General features: G+C 37.1%; 1 protein-coding gene across 1 annotated transcript in view; it reads right to left on the bottom strand.

The window, feature by feature from the left end:
- Positions 1 to 251: 251 nt before the first annotated feature.
- Positions 252 to 23,883, bottom strand: part of LOC145978947 (homeobox protein SIX6-like) — a 58,968-nt gene continuing 35,336 nt past the window's right edge. Inside the window, exon 2 of the mRNA XM_083111955.1 lies at positions 252 to 1,988. Within this exon, the coding sequence (XP_082968081.1) occupies positions 1,715 to 1,988 (274 nt within the window). The 3' untranslated portion in view covers positions 252 to 1,714. The remainder of the gene's footprint in view (positions 1,989 to 23,883) is intronic.

Below are 23,883 nucleotides of genomic sequence, written 5' to 3'. Positions count from 1 at the left end.
ACAGTGTGATATGCCACAGAGACCAGTGCCTTTGTTTTCACAAGATAAAATAAAATCCAGAAGACTTTACTTTTTTAAAATATATTCCGTTCCTATAAACTTTTTTAGTGACCAGCTAAATGAACATAATACTATGGTACTTAAAACTATATTACTAGAACTATTCATTATTTGAATGACATTGATTTACGTTGCCACTGAAATGATAATTGGAGTAATAAATAACAGGAAACTTTAAGAAGCAAATGGGTTTTACTTGGAAGTAAATATTCACACAAGAGGAACCATCAAATATTGTTTACATACAAATATCTTACATGCTATTTGTACATATAGAAGGTACAAGGTGTTTCACACTTATATAATAAAGAAAAAAATATTGTTCTAAAATCAATAGAACACTTTGCATCCATACTGGCATTGGACTACCATGATGCTTCTCTGAATGCAAGCAAAGTGTGAGCAAATATGTTTTTATTTGTTTGTGTGTGTGTATGTGTTTGTACTGTAATGTCATGACATTTTCCAAACAGATCGTAAGCCATCTCACAATCTAACTTTAAATATTCACTTAGTTTTATTTACACATGTCAACACTTTACTAGATTTGTACTTAATTACAATTGAAGACCTGTTTGTATATTGAACAAAATATTCAACACATTATATTGTGTAACAGACACAAGAAACAAAAAAAGTACATCATATAACAGAAATGACTTTTTCCACCATGTCAAAAATTATCATTCAACATTCGTTGTAAAAATTACGTAATTTTTTTACTTACGATTTGCTAAGAATAGTGTGTACAGTCTCCTTCAAATTTATTTTCTCAGTTGTAGTTCTCACACTAAAATGTACTCGCAATAACTTTGAAAGAATGTAAAATATACATTTACTAAGAAGTTTGGAAATAATGACTAGCTTTAAATAATAAAAAAGGAAAACCTGTATTGCATATAATGCTATGCACAATTGAGAAATTTGTACTGAATCAGTGTTTACATGAGAGAGCGTGAGAAACACGAAAATAATATTTTTTTTGAAAAAATGGTTCCGATACATTTAAAAAACACAATGACCAAAAAGTAACGACAAAAAGCTATATATTGAATGTGGTCACTTCTTTCGCCTAATATACTATATGTATATTAAAAATCATCCTGATGAAGGCACACATTTGCAGGTCAAAATGTTGAGATGCTCTTGCAAAATATGTACTTTTAGTAGTTTCATCACTCATCACTCTTATAAGCTTACTATCTGCCTATCATTTTAATCAAAACATATTTTATTTTGCTTGCTTACTGGGCTCAGCACTATTGTTCAGGCCTTCAATATATTCATATTCAATATTTCAAAAGAAAAGTTGTAACTTAATATATTTTTTAAAATTCTCAAAACTAAAATAAAACTTAAAAATAATACACACTACTAAAACATGAAGTGACCTTGTACATCATAATGTCCATGGTATTGTTTTCAATACAAATAGATGAAATAAAATATGAATTATTTGAGCACTAGATTCTGCACGTGTGTTTTACTTGTGATTGAATCCGAGAATAATGTCAATATTCAAAATAAAGTTCAAATTATAATTTGTACATCTTCAAGTATTATACCTCTTTATAAATTTGAAACACCATGTACACTGCATCACAGATTTCATCACTTAATGATCCTTACGAGTTTTCCAGAGAGCAAATATTCTTCACGAGTGTAAGGCAGAATGTAGAGAGGCGAGCGTCGTTGGATCATACCCATGATAACTGTGATAGGCTGAGTGTGAAGGAAGAGGAATCATTGGAGGCACAACTCCCGGTTCGTTTTTAACCATTCCAAGCCCTCTAGGATCTTGAAAAATTTTGGAAGCATAGAAACTCTTAAGCTGGTCTTGCAAAAGTTCTGCTGGATTTCCAACTCCGGGAGAAGAAGTCACTTGTCCTGACTGAATATCGCCGTCTTGACATGCCATGTGTTCCTCACTGCAAAATATACAGTATTTCCATCAGTACAGTAACATTATTAAGTTTTATTATTTAACATGTTTATTTCATTACATATATTTCATTATTTTGAGGTTCTGATATTGGACTCTCATTCAAATAATAATGCCTCCCAAATAAAATAAGTCAACTTTTGGGATACAGGTTTTGGAAGTTCATAAGAACTATACTCCATTTTTCCTTTAAGCTTTGGATGTTTCTGCAGTGCATTTATATCTGGGAGTAACCTGGGTGCTTGACCTTAAAAATTTCCACAGGGCAAAGTTTTTTTTACAACAACAAAAAATAAGCAATTACTTTTGAATCCAAATATACTTTACTTAGGATAATATCGAAAACACATAAAGTAGTGTGGTTGTCAGCATGGACGTCTGCTGGATTTTTTTCAGGAAGGGGCAAGCACGGTATTTTTCCAGGGGGGGGCAAGCAAGGTACATTTTCCCCCATACTTGTGTTGTAGTTATCCCCTCAAAAACAATTCGAAGTTGTGATGTTCATACAATAATTAACACATATTTTTGTGCCTGAAATGAAATTATATGTGAAATATGTAATTTTTGGTTGATTTTCATTTTCCAGGGGGTCCCCCCTTGACCCCCCTTCCGGACGTCCATGCTTGTCAGTGTTTTCTTTCTCTCTCTCTCTCTCTCGTCATAATCAGATCTCCACCAATAACAATATATGCGCAATAAAAGTAAAAAAAACAAGAATGCAAGACAAAACTATGAAATCTAATTTGATTTATACTAACATGGAGCAAAATCTAAATAAAAACTTACACATAAAAAAACCCATCTATTTTGTAATTTATTGACATCTTGAACAAATTAGTAAAGGAATTAGTTTGCTGCTTTATAAATATCTGATATATATAATAGTAACAAATTAATTCCTTTATATATTTAGTGATTTATTTTTACATTTATTAACATTATAAATATGTATGTATCATAATAATTTACATATACATATATGTGTGTGTGTGAGAGAGAGTTTGTAGATTAAGATCTCCCCCCCCCACCCAACACACACACGTCTTCAATAATTTCGCATCCTGGCAGCAACTGTAAATATACTTCCTAGTAACATTTCCATTTTATTACTTACATTTGCAATATGGTTGTCAAAGTGAGATTTCCGGTTACTCGTACAGAAAAATCTGTCAGAATCATGTGAACGTTTTGGGGGAGCCAGGGTCATCAGGGTCCCCATTAACGACGTCCTTGGTTCTTTCCCTCGAAGACTTCCTCTGTACCCTTCCATCCTATTTTATGAAAATTCACTGGGTGCTTGCGCTCCTACCTTTCTCCAGAATCGTTCATCAGTGACGTCATCGTTTTTCGAGCTTTTACTACTTCTAATTGACTCACCTCTATTTATCCGTCTGGGTCAAAAATACCTGTTCTAACTTGCCCTGGGAACTGCGCAGAGGCAATTTTCGAGCAGAAGGCTTGTTAAAGGTGGATGGGATAACTGGAATTTAACTTAATTTAATGTGCAGGAAAACTAGCATATAAGAAATGTACAAAGAAAATTGCATACGCATGACATACATGAATGGTTTTACGGCTTGAGACACTGTCAAAATGAAATAGTATCCAAATGAAAATACGTCAACTCTGTACGCATTACATCGACCACCCCCAACGCCTATCAGGTAACTTATATTCTTTAATCATGTTGCGATTACCATCTTAGAAAAAACATTTCTTCAACGTTGCTAACCACGGAGATCGGCAAATGTATTAAGATACTCAAGATGCTCAAGGTCCCGGGTTCGATCCCCGGCCGGTTCAAATCCGGGAACCTTTCTAACGTTGGAAGCGGCCCCGACGCCCACCCAGCGTCGAATGACATGGGTACCTGGGGGAAACCCTGGGGGGTAAAGGCGGTCAGGAGCGTGATGCTGATCACATCACCCCCACTCATGACCGGATCAAGAAAGTGTGGGGCGTTACCCCCACACCCCCTATACGCCTTCATGGCGTAGTGCTAAGCACAGGGGAGAACTTTACTTTACTTATTAAGATACCATATATATATATATATATATATATATATATATATATATATATATATATATAATATCAAACATATAATTTTAGGCTTACGTCTTTTTTTCCTGGAGGAGGGGAAAATGATTCACCTGTCCCCTACGGATGGCAATGTATTTTATACATCACAACACATTGAATAGATTTTTTAACGGACTGTTAAAAAAAATAGCTACAGCAAGATCAATAGCGGCTTGTCGAATGACGTTTGTCCCTCCCCGAGATAACCTTAGAAGACGGTGTTGATGAATTGTTTTAGGAAGTTATCGCAATATCATTTCTGAATAATTCAATATAATTTATATTGTATAAAATACATAATAAATGTGACTAAGAACTGTATTTTAAAAAACAGTATCCCAGAAAAATATGGTAGGCTAAATCCGCCACTGAGTTTGCAAAAGTCAGATCTCAGTCAACATGTTTGACTTTTTTAGTAAATTCCCATTATAGAGCGGCTATGATAGAGAGACTCAGCACAGCTGCTGTATGTACTCCTTCCCCATCCTTTGTCATAATTTTATAAGGGCTGGCGTAATGAAAATGACAGAACAAAAATATTTCTTTCGGTCATTGCTGTTCGCGGTTTGCTCAGCCCCTTCTTAGCAACAGGTTCCTTGCTTGCTGATTGAGTTTGTTTTTTTAAGTCCACTTTATGCACAGAAAGGCTAATCGGGACTGGACCTAAAGTTTAAAGTTGGATCCCTGATTGTTGATGTCCGTTTGCCCCTGATCCAAGACACGCGCTGCCATTTTTATAATTGGGCTCTGCACTGGGCCTATCTTTGCTTGGATGGCAATAAATACAGTGATAAAAAAACAGTCTGACAAAAATCTTTCGACTAGGGTTGACATTACTGTACGCAGGTAAAAGTCAAGAGATATACAGTGGATGGCATTTTTCAAAAACAATCATGCATACGTATGTAGGAAATATCATATTTCAAGGATTCGTAGGATCAAAAATGAGCAAAGTGTCAACAGGAAAAGTTGTTGGTCTTCATATGTTCTCTACAGCCAGTGAACGATTGTATCGGTGATGCAGGGCAGTGTTCCTCAACCGCCGGGCCGCAGGCCCGTACAGGGCCCTGGCGTCAATTATACTGGGCCGTGACAGGTTCTCGTGAAGTTTGAGAATGGAGCCCGAGCTGGAAACCACTTGGAAAGTTGTCTTTCGTTCGGGATTCACCGGCGATAAAGAGGACATTCTTTCTCACAAGCGTTGGTGAGAAATCAAAGCCGCTGAGAGGGGGACTGCCATCCGCGCAGCCTCCAAATTTGAATTACAACCGTGAAACATTCTCGAGTTAGGACCGAAAGGATGAAGCGACTTGTAGCCCAAGCTAGGAACCACAAAAACTGGCAGAAAAACGAAGTAAAATTAATTTATGACTCGTTTACATACTAGTTTTTGAGAATGGAAGTTTATTGTTGATTTGTTGTTTTAAGTCCACTTTATGCACAGTAAGGCTAATCGGGACTGGACCTACAGTTTAAAGTGGGATCCGAACCACTTGTGCCTCCACCGGGTATCGAACCCGGGACACCTTGATTACAAGGCAACAACGCTACCACTGCTCCATCCGGGAGGCCCTGAATGGAAGTTTATATAAGTGGTTTACCAAACTTATGTGTGAGTATTGTAATTAAAGATGGTACCCAAATTTAAATTTATGTTTACAACTATACATAGTGGTAGGATTATCAACATATTTGTATCAGGAGTAATTATTAATAATTTTTTAACAGACGAATATAAAGGCAGTATTTTGAACGAAAAATATCAATGGCAATAGCTCTAGAATGAAAATAATAATTGACATGATCGTGATGGATATAAAGATTTTCTGACCTACAGCTTCTATTTTGCACGAAAATCCTTCGACGGTTTCATCACTGGCTTTCTTTCAGATGTGCTTCATTTTAAGACTGTTATAGCTTTTCTTTCAGCTGCCTACGGAAAAAATCTTTCTGACACGTGTGTATGACAATTACTCTTCATCTCAAAGAATTCCCAGTGGGAATGACATCCATCATATGGAATTCAATTTGGTCTTAAAATTTTTCATATTTGAATTTTTCGCTGGCAACGCCATCTAGACATATTCAGACGTGACCATTCAGTTGTTGGATTGTTCTGGCATTTATTTTAAATTATCAAGTTCTTCATTGCATTTTCAAGGTAGGTAAGTATCTGTATTTCTTTCCATAATTTTGTTTTAAATGTGATCGTCTTTGTTAGGTTAAAAGTACTCCTTGTAGTGCGTGGCTAGTGTTTGTAGCATAGTATGTGATTCGTGGGCCATTTCAGAAATTTCCTGTGTGCGACTATGTTGCGAAAAATGTAGACTTTCAAGGTATGTAATTACCATGTCTGAACACCCACAATGTGGGAGGGGGAGGAGAGGGAAATCTTCACAAAAAGTAAAGGCGTCCCAATATTACATACAATGACTAACATTAATATTCGGACACGGCACATTTTCTGCTTTTTCTTCATGATATTTCGAATTTATCAACATGAATGTAAATGTAAAAGGCGACGAGATATCTATTATTTGCACTCTCGGGTTTTAATGGTCAAATACTAATTTTCGTTACTATCTTTCTGCTTATGTAGAACAGGGAGGCCGTACGGGTTTGTTAGGATACAGAGTAAACCTTCTGGAGTAAGCACAACCTGACACTCGGCTGTTACGAGTTGCTGCACTCTTTCCCCAGACCGAGGTAACAGAAAAATGGGGCACACACACACAAACTTCGAAAACGGACAGCTATTTATTTTTGTTCGTGCAAAAGAGCGGTGGCACAGGGAAATAGTAGCCTACAAGTATTAAGTACGTGTAAGATTGATTTATTTATTTTATTTCACATCGCTTTTGTGCCATCTTTGGCTAACTACGAAGAGGAGGATGAGTGATGATATGATGAAATTGATGAATGGACACTTACAAACACCCAGGCCGGGATTCGAACCCGGGACCCCTGGCGTCGTGGCGCGATGTGCTAACCACTCTGACACGGGGGCCAGCTTAAATACGTAAGTGTAAGAGTAGAGCGGGGGTCATATCAAAACGTTATGAAAAGTACAATACGATAGATACCACACATCAGAAAGGCCCGCCAAGGCGACGTAAATGAACGGGTTGTGATAGGAAAAATCAAGAAAAAAAAACTCGAACCAAGTGCTCCGAATCCAGCAGTGAAACTAGGAGCAGAGATTAAGACATCCGAAAACAGTGACCTACCTACCAATCACCGGGTTATCATGGGGGAATGAAAAGAAAGAAAAAGCTTAAATTGTTATGAAGTTGTTTATCTTAATACTATTATTATCTTTATGTCTCACTGAATTGCTTCAAACACGGGCTTCCCCTGCATGAGTTATGTTGTAAGTTCGTACATGACAGTAAAAGTTGTATTTTTGTTGAAATCGATTTCAATATATTACATTCTTTATCACACATCACACAACTTTTCATATTTCATAGCCGATTTTTCTCATCTATTACGGATTCATTCAGCCCGGGTTAAAATGCCATTTTCAACGGCTAGTAGGATGGAATTTTTTGGCCTTGATGTCCTCTGCACACTGTGAAAGTTGTCTGTTGTACAGTCACACCACTGTGTATTTATGATCAAGACAATTACAAGTAGAAAAGAAGAAAAGTTGCAGTAAAACAAATTCCGATTGACAGAATTTCGTAAATAATAATGTAGTTAATTTCTTGAGTGTTTTGGACAAATAAATACATATTAAAAGTACTTCAGGCAATTTTTTGACCCCAAAATATAGCAACGATTCTGCTGTGAAGTGGATTTTCCTATTTACATAATATTAATTAACCCTAAACCATTGAGTGGAAAAATGGACATGAGTTGCAGAAAACCCCTGATGTTGCAGAAAGAAAACAGTTTTTTTATCACAGACCTTGCGGTGCGGGTGGAGAGCTAAATGCCCCTTAAATGGTTGGTTTTGTATTGCAGTCATTGAGGAACCTTTCTATTGCAGTCATTGAGAAACCTTTTTTCCATAATGTAAAGAGTATAGAAAATTCTCTATTCTAATTATGTGAAACATTAATGACACTGTAATAGAAGAAACCATTCAACAATCAAGGGGTTCCTATTTTTTGAGTGTCAAACAACTGTTTTTGACCCATAAAAAGTTCAGACAATTTTAATAATGTACACAGTATTCTACAGAAAGTCCTACATAACCAGTACAATGTCTGTAGTGGCGTAAAGTCTTTCTTCCTTTATAGCAAGTAGTGTCCGAGCCGAGACATGGATTAAAAGGAATGGACTGTGCCGACTAATTCGGAACGCCTGATAACCTTGCATCAATGGTTATACAACTAAAATAGCCCAATATTGCAGACTGCAGACTTCTAGAGCCTGCCTCTGTCCAGAAACAACCTATTCATTTGCGAAAGGACAAAATCGAAATTCATGCAAAATTTGAAAAACCATCAACGTAATTTTAGTAGGTTTTTATACGTTCAAATAAAAATTTTCATGGGTCGAGGAAGCATACTGTTCTAATCTAATGAAAATTTGCAGCATCCATCTTGATTTTCTTTAAATATCAATCCACGTATTATTTGACAGACGAATGTATTGTTGGATTTTTCTTCTCTCTTCGAGGCTCGAGGAAGTGATAAAATAGCTGATTAAAACCCCAAAAGAGCCATAAAGACGTCTAAAAACAAAGTGATATTACTCAGCTTCACGACATCATTTCCTGAAAGCTCAGGTAGATAACGTAAGAGAATGTTTGCTTATCGCAGTGTGAAAGAATCTTCGCAATAAAAAGTTCAGAGTGTATATATTTACAAAACAATAGTAGAGAACTGATTAATTTACAAGTTGAACAACTAGGATGCACACTGTTACATTCAATAAAAAGTAAAAAAAAAAAGGTAAAGTGTTCCCCTGTGCATAGCACCACGCCATGAAGGCGTATAGGGGGTGTAAAAAGTAGAGAGGGCAAATGGGCACGTAATGCGAACTTGACAATAACATCTATGTTAACAGCCATAATGGAAAGTGCAATTTTAGTAACTGCTATATTTTATTATCATTTCATGTATCTGGCGTGTTTTGAGGAGACTCAACCACACATCGATATGCTACTACGTATTCTAGAAGAGACTCAAGGTAACTTAATATATAAGGTAGCGCCATCCGACGATTGCCGATCATGCACGAGCGCTTGACGTCATAGTGGAGGCTCGGGGCATTACCTTCTCTATCTGAAAGCCTAACGGCTTGCTCCGGTCACATGACTAAGCGTCATCAACTGGAGGCGAGATAGCCGCCATGTTTGATTTGCTTCTTCGGAATCAATGTTGAATCTTTTTAGTGAATATGGGATTGTAATGCAAATGTAAGAACTGTAATTGAGTTTACATGACGTGTAAATATGCTTAAATGTGCAAGAGGTCTGGTGTATAAGTGTTGTGTACTCAATTGCAGAAGCAATTATGATGAAAAAGGTAAGAGTAACGGTCACATTTCTTCAAGATGTTGTTGAAAATGAGAAATGTTTAGGGCAATTCCATGCCATTCGGTCCCTACGAAAAGATACAAGTTAAGTAACAGAGGTTTTATACTCATAAATAAATAAGAGTAATAGTTCATGATGTAAACATTTCATGTGTCCGGAATAGGCATGCAATATACTCTTAAATGTGTTCATGTTTTATCTCTTGTCAACAATTTTTTTAATTTGCCCTGAATTACAAACGTTGGTTGACGTTAAGATGCGTTGTTGCTTATGATTGCAAATTAATTTCAAGATTTAGTCAACGTTTAAAATATACGTTCGTGTCTACAAGCAAGCAGTTTGTTACTGTACCTTTTATGCAAGCATTCGATAACATATTAATATTATTTGCACAAATTTTCAGTTTCGAAATATGCTTAATGCAAGAAAGCTATACGACAGGGCAAAGTTGATACATGTGTACATTTACATTCTTATTTTAGCTCGCTTTATGCTTCTTTAGGCTAATCGGAGGCTAATGGAAGATATGTTGTGCATTCAAATACGAGGGTGCGATGTGTAACAAGAACTTCGATGAAATATTCATGTGTAAAATTATCTAAGAATATATTACTTATGTTTCAAACACAAATGTTTTCACACAGAAAGCATTTTGTTACCTAGCTATGTTAAATGAACTACAAATGTATTACATTTAATAAAACTGTTTCATATGAACTGCTTTTTATTTTTTGTATTTGTGAAGCTTCGATGTTCGTAACTTTGATTATTAAATCAGTGATAATGTTTATTGTTTCATAATTTTTTAACATTCTTCACGATTTTATTCACAGAGTAAAGACAATGTGAAGAAATATTCCAAATGTTTATTTCCCAAGTGAACGCTAAGATCGAAATATTAATCTGCTTTTTCTTTTCAATGAAAATGTTGGAAACTCTAGTTATTGTCTCAGATCTTACTAACTACAATGAAAAGATTCAATTTGTTTATTACCTTTTATTACCTTACAATGTGACAAATGATTTACGTTTAGTCTTTATACACAGAAATGTAACTGCCCTTGTACCAATAACTTTCGCTTTTACTGCAATGATATAGAAATTAAGTTTTTGTATTGAGATTGTATAGCTACACAGAATATCTGCATTATCTAGTTGATTAATTTGGTAATTTAATTCATTAGGTAACTTGGAAAGTTTGCGGTCAACCTAACATGCGGGGTTTTGATTTAATCAATTGATTTTTACATACAACAGTTCATACAAAAGGGGTTACGAGTTTTACTGTAGCTGACAAATATTCCCAATAATATTTTTCAAATATATACAATGTTTAAATTTTTCCGCCAGGAAGTTTCTAACGGTTTTCAACCCGTTCTTTGTGCTATGCTAGGAATTTTTGTGGTGGCCATAGTGACTTCCTGAATGAAAATTTTGGTATAAATATTCAATATTCTACTTTTCTCTTCTAACTATATTCGTCGGGAAGGTAAATGTCAAAATTTAACTTCATAAAAGAAATAAATATAGCTTAATTCTCTATGATAAAAATACGACAAGGGGTTTACGGCGTTAAGACGATCGCCTCCAGATGATGACGTCTTGACTGAGCGCTGTGGCCTGAACCTCAAGATGGTCTTGCTCGGGGCCCCTTCGTCTATAGTCAGGGCCCCTTCAGTTATGCTTGGAGCTTGGCCGAAGCAAACGGCTGCTATAATTTCTATGCGAGGTTCAGAGGGAAAGTGTTTCATTACTTTGAGGGGGAAATATTAATCATCATGCTTCGGGATGGTACTGGTAGAAACTATAAGCTGAATTATTAGATACTGTTGTTCTCCTTTTGTTTGTTATCTCTCTGTGATAACAAACAAAGATAGTCTCGGTCCCATTTCGAGACTCGAGACGAGACTAAGGCTTCCTGTCTAAAAACTAAGAGACCTTAGTAAATTAGTTAGCAAAATTTGGCCTAAATCTAAATTGCTATACTTAGATATACGAGTGTATTGAAAAGTTTTCCAGTGGGGGCAAGTTCAGTTCTAGCAACTTCTGCAGCACGGGGATATTAAATTAACAACTACACGGGATGCAATAACCAGACAGTGGTGCCCTTCAAATACCACTCACTAAGTAAAATTGTTGTTAGCCCAAAACTTACATTTTAAGTGCATTTCAATATGTATATTTTACATTTCTGAATTAATTATTTCTAGACGAGAATGAGAGAGGTTTCTTATTTCACGAGATATAACGAAGAACTATAATCGTATATAATTCTGTTGAACATTAGATATTCTGCTACAGCAAAAGTTTTCTGTTTCTTTCAGATAGACGAAAATCGTGTTATCGTTCAGATAAAGCTATGAAAGCTGAAGAAACGCTAGGGGCTTCATAATGACTGCCGTCTGCAAAGTAGGACAAGTAGATTTGTCATCTGTAGAAAAAAATACTTCCAATTTTACATGCGGAACAAGATAAGTTCCTTTAAATTTCTTACTGCTTGTTAGGGTTGCCCATCTTTATCTCCCAGAACAACTTTTTAGAAGCCATTACTTGATAAAATGTCGGGTCTTCTTTCATCTTAGCACACTCGAGATAGCTTGTAATAAACTTTTTTTGCCCGACCCTGTGGCCGAGTGTTTAGCACATCGCGCTGCGACGCCAAGGGTCCCGGGTTCGAATCCCGGTCGGGTTTGGTTGTTTGTGAATGTCCATTCATCAATTTCATCATTTCATCACTCATCCACATCTTCGCAAATTAGCCAAGAGGCACAAAACGCGAAGTAAAATAAACTAAATCAAATCAAATCAAATCAAATAAACTTTTTAGTAATCCACAACACTCAAGAACACTATAACTGACCAAGCATCACACGAACAACTTCCAGGGATCCACATCTTTCTTGAAGATATACGGTTTCAATCAGTTCTCCTTTCCTTGGGAAAAGCCGGCACGGGGCTAACAATTTTCTTCATGAAGGCGAACAAAGACTTCTTATATCATCGTTACTGATAGCAATACAGAAATTATACTTTCACGTCAGGTCAAATAACTTGTTTTTTGGCTTTACTGAATAACTGAACGTCGTTATTCACAGACTTATTTCCACGGGACAACCGCTTTTCTTCGCAAGAACTACCGTACATATGCTTCGAGGGTAAAGTCGTGCTTAACTGGCTTTCCGTTCTGTATTTCGTAGCTCATTTCTAAAAAAAAAAAACACGAAAAGACAACCAAACCAGAGAAACCAAACTGCAACTGCAACTCTTTTACGTCCAGACATTGCCAAGCAGGTGGTTCCATTTTGAAGAAGGGGTGTTGGTATCTTCTCAGGTGGTAGTCATTGCTGAAATCGAATATAATTTCAGTTACACTTTTAACACATTTCAAATATCAATTTATCTCATCTTGTGGTCCTTTTTACAGCGATTCTTCACCAGTGGATGCCCCTTTTGCGGTCGTAGGTCCCAACTCCCCTTAATCCAGGCCAGCTTACTTTCTTACAATTATACACTCAACTGCTATATAGGCCGAGAAATTTCCCCCTTTGTGTTTGTATTTCAAAGCACTTCATCCTGCGATACACCTAAGAACAGAGTGCGAAATCCTGTGGGGGGACAGGGGGAGGATTTCCCCCACCAAAAATGTTGGTCTCAAAAAATTCCAGGGGGAAGAGTTTTTTTGTTATAATAACAAAAGGTTAGCAATTACTTATGACTTCAAATATACTTTACTAAGGATAATATCGAAAACACACATGAAGTAGTGTGGTTGTGAGTGTTGAATGCTCTCTTTTTCTTTCTCTTTCACAAGAGATCATGAATACACACCAACAAAGATATATGCAAAGCTTTACAATAGTAACTTTGAAAGCCTCGTTATATTCCCAAATCAAATTCCTATTAACAGGGCTAATTATTAAAGAATTATGATGTACTTTCTGGTGTCTTTCGCTAACAATTTCTTAAAAAACTTGAGTATGGTAACATAGCCTGAAAAGTATTAACGAAAATATGTTACGTATGTGATGCTTTAACGATGTGGCAAAGCTTGACTTAATTTGTCTGTGAAACATGTAGGCAACAGCTGCTAAAATATTTTATTGGTGAAATATGCAAATTATATGCATTCTCAAACATTTAAACCTTAATGCAATTGAAACCATAAAAAAATCCTGATTAATTAATTTTGTTCCAGGGTTTCCAAGGGCAGCCAGCTTTTATAATCTGTGTATTTTGTGTATACTCTGCACGATAGTTTTAATGAGCACAGACATTTTTTCTAGCGCTACACAAGGGGGGGGGGGCAGAACTTTCAATGACGAGGGGGGCGTGTAAAAATTGGATCTCAGTGAAAATTTTAAGGGTTGTACACAAACACATTCTAAGCATAACATATTTACAAGAGATGATCGAACCAATTTTCGCAGCAGAGCACGACACGGCATTTCCGTTTTGGCAGCTACTGAGCTGGATTGCTGGGAAAATGCAGGGGCTTGTCTTTCCACGCAATATCAGTCTAAACAGTACTTCGTGTTGGTATTTGCAAGGCGCCAACCTGAACAGACATCCGTCTTTGCATTCCCATACAAAATCGAAGCGTGGGAAACTACTGCATCTCTAACAGCAAACTCAGCCTTTAAATCGGCATTACTGAATAATTTGTTTAAAAAAAACGAAAAGAGAACCCATCCATTATTGCAGGATCGGGCGGGGGGGGGACAAAGGGCCCATGACCATGACCCCCTCGAACTGTGAAATGTTTTAAAGTGCTACGAAATTAACGGTTGTCCCGATTTAGTCGGGACAGCCCATTCTTTTTAATTCCTGTCGCGACTTTTTTTTAGACTTGCAGTACAGCATTGCCAAAATGTCCCGTTTTCTTTTTAATTTTTCATTAGCTCACAACTCACAGAATTATCATTGCTGTTCAGTGGGACTGGTGAAAGAAAATTTAAGGAAATCTGAATACATTGTTAATTTGTGGAATACAATACAGTACTATTAGTACAGCGCCTTGAATAACGTAGTGTGGAAAACGACCCAAGAAACTGGTTCCCCGAGACGATGACAAGTAGATGGCAGTGCGATCGACACAGGTGCTAATTTTGTTATGAAAGTAATGCGGCTTAGTTAGTTTTTGGAATATATTGTGTAGATTTGTTTCTCTAGAAAGGCAGTAAGTGAATTGATGGAAACAGTTATATTTGTGGAGTGATTTGCAGTCACGAAATGGCATTAATTTGGAAAGAAAAGTAAAATAAAATTAATAAATAAATAGCATGCGTAACACAAGAAGAAACATCGCAATGTGATTCCGGACGTCAGGTTTTGGACTGTGTATTGGAGTTTATTTTTCTATGTTATTAGAATTATTAGAATATAAAAATTATCCTGAGAGATATTTCATACCGAGGCGACAAACCACAAATGTCGCTTGAAAGCGAGCAGTCGGAAATCAATTCAGCTTTCGACCCGATGGGACAAAAGCTCTGACTGCACCGTTTCCTCAAGGAGATTTTACACCAAAGCGACACGCGACAAACGATACGAGGATTTTACACCAAAGCGACACGGGTCATTCGGTCCAAGGCAACTTTCATACCGAAGTGACACATGTTGCTTGGAAAGGAGCCAATCAAGAGCAACATTTCACATCGTAGCAGCATGACGGGAAGCACAGGCCAGCGTTCGGTTGGTGAAATCCTCAAGCGATAAGTGTCGCGTGCCGCTTGTCGCTTTGGTGCGCAATCTCACTAAAGCAAGACACTCATTGCATCGCGTATGCGCGAACAACAAACCACGGCAACATGTTGCAAGCTATTGAGGAAATTGCCCAGTTTGAGCGACGGAGAAGCGACACAGCGACACGTGTGGCTTATCGTGTCGCCTAGATCTGTTGTTGTAATGTGCGGTTTATCGTGTCGCCTATTTGTTGTTCCCAAGCAACGCTTGCTAATAGACTGAAGGCACCATGTCGCTTGTCACTTAGTTGGGAACTCCCCCTGTAGCGCGTCGCTTCGGTCTTACCACCCTTCCTTTAAGGAGCTTTCCGACCGAAGTAACAAGTAGCACGCGAATACGCCATACGAACGTGTCGTTTGCTGTTTGGACCCTCATGTGCAATGAATGCTATTTTACAGTCTGGAAGTGTGTGTCACTAGTATGACAGTGTGAACATCCCGTGTTGCTTGTCTCATTAGTTTGAAAGTTTCCTTACACTCATGTCGATGGCACTAAGAAAGTTTTGTGGGGTTCCCTTTGTCGTTTCATGGAATCATCATTATCATCATCGCCGCGATTAGTTTAAAGCGGATGAAAAGAGACAGTAAATATCCAAAATACAAATGCTTCAGTGTGTATATCTTTAAAAGAAATGATGATGATGATGATGATGATAATAATGAACCCTAATTCATACACAAAAATTTAGTTGCCAAGAGCATTCCACGCGTATTTTTTCTCCCGTATTATTACCGAAAGTATGACGATAACAGGACGTGGTCGACTGTCTAGAATGTTCGTTAATATCTTCGCGACCACTGTACCAAATATCATAGCAATTATCACATTCATAGAAATGCTTCATGTAAAAGAATCAGACGTTGCAGCGAAAACTCCATTTACTTCCATTATAAGCAGTCGAACACCAAGCACCGGGATCAACACCAGCGCCTCTAGCGGATCATTTTCGAGTGGAACCAGCCTGAGAGCGCAGAAGCATGCCGTTTTCCACACTACGTTGATAGATTTGATAGATTTAGTTTATTTTACTTCGCGTTTTGTGCCTCTTGGCTAATTTGCGAAGATGGGGATGAGTGATGAAAGGATGAAATTGATGAATGGACATTCACAAACAACCAAGCCCGACCGGGATTCGAACCCGGGACCCTTGGCGTCGCAGCGCGATGTGCTAACCACTCGGCCACAGGGTCGGGCTCCACACTACGTTATTCTAGGCGCTGTACTATTAGATTATGTACTTTTGAGAATTGAATGTAAACCAAGCTGTACGCGTGTGACGGCCTTTGTACGACTGTATTGCTGATTGTCGGATGAGAGGGGGTGGGGGGGTCTATCGGTGAGTTGATTTTTTCCCTTTACTTTGGACCATAATATTGTAACTCTAGAATTGTACGTCTAGTTGCAATACAACCATAACGCAGGTGGTCAGATTATGGCATTATGGCACAGTCACTATTTATTATTTGTTAATATTTATAGAGACAGTAAACTGTCGCCGAATATCCTTAAAAATTAAACTGCAATAAGACATGGCGGATTAACAATTTCCTCTCGCACCCAGGAGCTGAAAAATACTTTTTCAGCTGTCCCCAGGTAGGTCCATTGAAGGTTTAATGTTGTTTCATAGGAAGCGATCACTTAATTTTAGACGCCAGACGATTGATATGTATTGTTTTGTAAATTCCATCTATATTAATATATAGGAAGTCGAGTTAAAACGGTATTATGCCTGACTTTTGTGAACCCTGCCAATCTATTCTCTTTCCTTGGACTCCCGTCCTGTATTTTCATGGTGTCATCCAGAGGCGAGGCGTCCGGTCATCGGCAGATGCGGCGATGACTTAGAAGAAGTAAAAACTAAGTCAGAATATTCTCATATTTGTGCGAAATAAGCCAAGCGACACCATAAAACTGTTAGAAATACGCAAGGGATTCGCTAAGTTTAGCGCATCGGAACGAGAGCCCAGTACTATTCCCCGTAGCCAACACTCGCGCTACGTTTCCTATTGAAGGCAATGGTGTTCGCTGGCCCAGCTCATCGCAGAAAATGTGCGAATCTCTCTACCTGCTCGGAAGACACCCGGCGACCGCTTGAAGGTCTGGTCATAAGAGGCCGTTTTCTTTCAGCTCCCATGTTTACGGCAGGGTTACTCTGACGTCATCAGGATTAAACATTTTCATTGTAAAGCATGCAATGCAATGATCTAATACACGCAATTAGTTATGTCGTGAGTGATTTTTTTTTTTAACAAACTGAAAAATCAGACTTTCTTTCCATTATGTTAGACGAACCATCTAATGTTAACAGTAGGTCTCAATTGTCAACTGTCTTGCATAAGGAGGATGGTTTATTTGTTTTGGTGATGTGAGTACCGATTGCATATCTGACGGGTTATTTCTTCATGTAAAAATTGTCAATAAGTAGAAACTAGAGGATGAAATCATTATTGCTCAAACTTATGACGGGTCGGCAGTTACGTCGGGGTATTTAGCGGATTTGCAACAGAAGGTCCAGGAAGAGTACCCAAAGGCGTTATTTACGCTTTGCTACGCTCAAGTATAGATTTAGTGCTGTCGCAGGGAATGAATGAATATTCTTATCCACTTTGCCACACAAGAAATTACTGCCTTGGTCAGCATATTTAGTTTTTCATAATCATGGAAACAAGGCTTAATGGTGTTATAAAAGAACGTTAAAAGAAAACCATCCCATCCTTTTCACAATCCAGGTGGTGTTATAAATCACGCTTATTTAACACAGTTGAACAATACAGGGAACCAATAATTGACTTTTCCCCCTAATATTTGATGACAACTGAAATGGACCGGGCAGCATAGGCGTGCGCAGACCCTCTGATTAGGGGGGCAAAAGCCTTGATGAAAGTTCAGTTGGGAAAGAAAAAACTAATTTTATCTCACTGTTTTAGTTTTATTGCATTGGCTACATACACACATATATATACATATATATATATATATATATATATATATATATATATATATATATATATATATACGCATACATACATAATCAATTCACACGCCCCATAAGGGCCTCCCCGATGGCGCAGTGGTGGCGTCGTCGTCTTGTAATCAAGGGGTCCCGGATTCGATACCCGGTGGAGGCACATAGTGGTTCGGATCCCAGTTTAAACTGTAGGTCCAGTTCCGATTAGCCTTGCTGTACATAAAGTGGACTTAAAACACCAATTGAATCAATTCATATGCCCCATAAAAAACCAACAGCAAAAATGATAAATTGTCTCTCAAATGTGCGCGCTCCTTTTCCTCCAAACAATTGTTCATGAAGTTAAGAGAAAGAGAAATGAAAATTCGAGCGAAGCGAGCAAGAAAATTTTCAGATCCAAATTTTTGCAAAATTAAAATAGTATTGATTTAATATGGTGCAAAAATTTTCATGGAACGCCATGGCATTCTGTTTTACAATTTTTTTCATGTGGACCGTTTCGGCGTCCAGGGTCAACTTCCGCTGACCCCTAGCTACGGCTCTGAACTTCGCAAGGCTGCAAGAGAAGCAGATATTGCGAGCGAAGCGAGCAAGAAAATTTTACGAAATGTATTTTTATTTGTATAAAATTTTAAATCGAGGGACCGTGGCCCCTGCAGGTGCTCTTGGCCGTCTGGAAGACATAGTGCAATAAAGACATGAAAACATCTTGAGTATCCTTTTGTCCTGCTACTGTTATATTCTGCTAGTCTTGCTTTCCTTTACTTCCATGTTTGCCCCCTAAAATTGATTACCGTCCAAGGTTGGGGGGCAATGCCCTCTGCCCCCTGTGGTTGCGCCACTGCATCCCTCCCCCCGTAGATGCTTTGAACTTTCATCGGCTTGAGAAGACTTCATTTTCTTTAACAGTATAATATCGTTTAATAACGGCGATAAGATTCCTCTATCCTAAAGTTCTAGGTGAAAATATAATAATATAAGGGGCATGGACGTCTGGAAGGGGGGCAAGGATGGCCATATCTCCCCTTTAGAACACGAATGTCAATCTCAAAAGTATATATTTCACACGTATAATTTGATTTCCGTCACATTAATTTACATTAATTATTATAATGGGGATGCAGAAATGCGATAATTTCAAATTCAAGAGGTGTTTTTTGAGGAGGCAACATTGTAATCGGGGTAATATGCCCCGTAGAAAAATACCTTGCTTGTTCCTCCGTGGAAAAATCTGAAGACGTCCATGATTAGGGGGGCATTTTCCCCCCCGTGCGCACGCCTATGCCGGGCAGGTGTGCACCAAGACTAGTAGAGAAGAAGGCTGGGGCCATACCTGATCACGTGGTCCTTGACGTCAGGCGTGACGTCACGCGCGGACAGATCGCTCTACGCTCCGGTTTCGCAGCCGAATCAAAGCAGTAATTATGAACAAAAAAGAGCCGTAATTATGCCCAAAAGCTAATTGGGAGTGAATACAGAGACTTACTTAGGATGCGACATAACGTATGTCCTTACAGTTGGATTACACAGCCATTTACGCACACATTTTATCGGTAGTTTATATGTCGTCACATTCCTCTGTGAAACATTAGTTTCATGTAAAATTGGGGTTAATACACCTAGTAATGCGTTTTGTTAGGGCAGAAAGAAAAATAGATGTTGAATGCGTAAAATAATTTTGTTAAATAAAGAAAGGCAGAAAGCCAAAATTATGGATAAGTTGAATATGTAAAAGAAAACAATCTCCTCTATTGCTCTCTTTTAGGAGTGAGAGAGGAGCTGTTTTCACTTAACTTCTTCCGATTTGGTAACTTTGCTTCGACTATTGGTATTTATTTCTTAATTAATTTTCCTTATTCAGATTACAATTCTGAGTCTTATGAATCTTTGAACTACACAGGGAGGAATGTGAGGAAGTTCCGTGTGTATTATGTAACAAACACTTTAAAAAACTTTTGACTGAACGAAAACTTGAGACATAGAACTGAAGAAAGTCGAGGGTCACTTTGTATACGTATATATATAATCAGTTACTCAATTAAAATAATTATTATGATTATTAATTAGAAATTAATTTGTTACTTTCATACATATCAGATATAGCAAAGAAGCTAATTTCTTTACCAACTGGTTAAAGATGTTAATAAATTATGACATAGTTGAAGTGGTTTTATTATGTGTAAGTTTTTGTTTAGTTTGTGCTTCATGTTAATATAAATCAATTAGATATCGTAATAATTATTGTTTTGCATTCTTGTTTTACTTTTACTGTGCGTATTGATGTAGATTTGTTAACGATCTCTTGAGAGAGAAAGCATTGAACACTCACAACTACACTAATTTGTGTGTGTTTTCGATATTATTCTTAGTAAAGTATATTTGAAATTAAAAGTAATTGCTTCTCTTTTCATTGTTATAACTAGAGACCGGATGTTTAGGCACTAAAAACATATAAAATAGGCAGGCAAATAAGCACTTATAATTTTCAAAATAGGCAGTAAAATAGGCATTAAAATACAAATAGGCAATAAAAAGGCAATTAAATTTAACTCACAATAATGAAGATAGACATACAAAAAGAAATAGGTGTTTAAAAAATATAGAAACATATCTGTACATTCTTTATAGTTGCTTAAAATAAATAGGAGTCACGTCAGCCCAAAATTTTCCATTGTATAATGGCTACACACAATAGTCTGACAAAATAAATTGTTGGCTACTTCCGACCAGTACGCAAATTATTTGAATATACACTTTATCACTGCACAGAAGGTTATTTCAGTTAAAAAATTTACACTATATATTCCACACAGCAGTTCAAACTAAGAATCCGTTTAAATCCATTTCAAGTTTGTACTGTACGGTTTGGCAGTCCCTGAATAAGAAGCACTAATTGTGGTTGCACATCACAACAAGGTATTTCTTCAGGTGATCAACCGCCAATTTATGTCTGCGATCGGACAACACATTTTTTAGAATTGAAAAAAGATCTTTCAACCTCCACAGATGTTACCGGAGCATACTTAAAGGACGCGAGAACATGTGGATCTAACTCAGTTTGTATATTTTCACCTTTCAGAACTTGTTGAATTGCCCTTAATTTGTCCAAGTCCTTATTAGCTGCAATAACTCGCTAACTGTTATTTTTAAATTTCTTGGAAGCATCGGAAACTAATCCTGAGAACAGGAAATTGTATGCACCGAGTTCAGTCATGTCCCAATTTTAAAGAAAATGCCTAAAATAGGCAATATCTGGCATTTATGAAATAATATAGGCAATATCGTATGAAATAGGCAAAATAGGCAAAATTAAATTGCCTCTAAATGAAGCTAATCCCTACCCCCTGGCCTTCGCAACATTCGTTTTCATCATATCTCTAACAGGAACGAATAGGCATTTTGCCTAACATCCGGTCTCTAGTTATAACAAAAACTCTTTCACCCGGGAAATTTTTGGTGTCTTTTTTTTTGTGGCCAAGATTGTTGCTGGGGGGGGAAATCCCCCTCGTCCCCTCCAGGATTTCGCACCCTGAACCCAACAATCGAGAAATACAAGAAAAATGGAGCGAAAAGAACAAAACAGATCAGCCTTTCCATGTTTCTTTCCGTATGGGGTAAAGACTCAGCTGGGTTTTGTCAAGACCATCTTGAGGTTCAGGCCACAGCGCTCAGTCAAGACGTCATCATCTGGAGGCGGTCGTCGTAACGCTGTAAACCCCTTGTAGTATTTTTATCAGAGAATTAAGGTATATTTATTTCTTTTATGAAGTTAAATTTTGACATTTACCCTCCCGACGAATATAATTAGAAGAAAAAAGTAGAATATTGAATATTTACACCAAAATTTTCATTCAGGAAGTCACTACGGCCACCACAAGAAATCCTACCATAGCACAAAAAACGGGTTGAAAACCGTTAGAAACTTCCTGGCGGAAAAATTTAAACATTGCATATCTTTGAAAAATATTATTTGGAATATTTGTCAGCTACAGTTAAATTCGTAACCGCTTTTGTATGTAAAAATCAATTGATTAAATCAAAGCCCCGCATGTTAGGTTGACAGCAAACTTTCCAAGTTACCTAATCAATTAAATTGCTTTAGCTTTACCCAAAATTAATCAACCAGATAATGCAGATATTTTGTGTAGCTATACAATCTCAATACAATAACTTAATTTATATATCCTTGCAGCAAAAGAAATTGGTACAAGGGCAATGTTACATTTCTGTGTATAAGGTCTAAACCTAAATCATTTTCACATTGTAAGTTCGACCCTACTGACTTTATTGAACAAAAGATAATACACAAATTTAATCTTTTCATTGTCGTTAGTAAGATCTGTGACAATAACTAGAGTTTCTAACATTTTCATTGAAAGGAAAAAGCAGATTAATATTTTGATTTTAGCGATCACTTGAGAAATAAACATTTGAAATATTTCCTTACACTGTTTTTACACTCTGTTAATAAAATCGTGAAGAGTATTAATAAATTATGAAACAATAAACATTATCACTGATTTAATAATCCGTTACGAACATCGAAGCTTCACAAAGACAAAAAATAAAAAGCAGTTCATATGAAACAGTTTTATAACATTTAATACATTTTTCGTTCATATTAACATAGCTAGGTAACAAAATGCTTTCTGTGTGAAAACATTTGTGTATATTCTTGGATAATTTTACACACGAATATTTCATCGAAGTTCTTGCTACACATCGTACCCTTGTATTTGAATGCACAACACGGATTCCATTAGCCTCCGATTACCCTAAAGAAGCATAAAGCGGGGTAAAATAAAAATGTAAATGTACACATGTTATCAACTTTGTCCAGTTGTATAGCTTTCTTTCATTAAGTATATTTTGAAACTAAAAATTTGTGGAAGTCATATGAATATGTTATCGAATACTTGCATAAAATTTACACTGACGAACTGCTGGTAGACACTAACGTAATATTTTAAACGTTGACTAAATCTTGAAACAAATTAATTTGCAATCATAAACAACAACGCATCTTAACGTTAACCAACGTTTGTAATTCAGGGTAAATTATTTGTTATTTGTAAAGAAAATTGTTGACGAGATAAAACATGACCACATTTAAGAGTATATTAGATTCCGGACACATCCGATGTTTACATCATAAACTATTACTCTTATTTATTTATGAGTATAAAATCTTTGTTACTTAACTTGTATATTTTCGCATGGACCGAAACGCATTTTCAACACTATCTTGAAGAAATGTGAACGTTACTCTTACCTTTTTCATCATAATTGCCTCTGCAATTGAGCGCACAACACTTATACACCAGACCTCCTGCACATTTAAGCATATTTACACGTCATGTAAACTCGATTACAGTTCTTAAATTTGCATTACAATTCCATATTCACTAAAAAGATCCAACATTGATTCCGAAGAAGCAAATCAAACATGGCGGCTATCTCGCCTCCAGTTGATGACGCTTAGTCACGTGACCGGAGCAAGCCATTAGGCTTTCATATAGAGAAGGTAATGGTTTTGTCCGCCCATGACGTCACACCCGCGGCAGTCGCGAAAAGAGGCGTGTCTGACCCCAGCCTTTCCTT

The sequence above is a fragment of the Lepisma saccharinum genome, chromosome 25 (assembly GCF_977018435.1).
Source record: "Lepisma saccharinum chromosome 25, izLepSacc3.1, whole genome shotgun sequence".
NCBI lineage: Eukaryota > Metazoa > Arthropoda > Insecta > Zygentoma > Lepismatidae > Lepisma > Lepisma saccharinum.
This window is presented reverse-complemented; position numbering and strand designations above follow the sequence as displayed.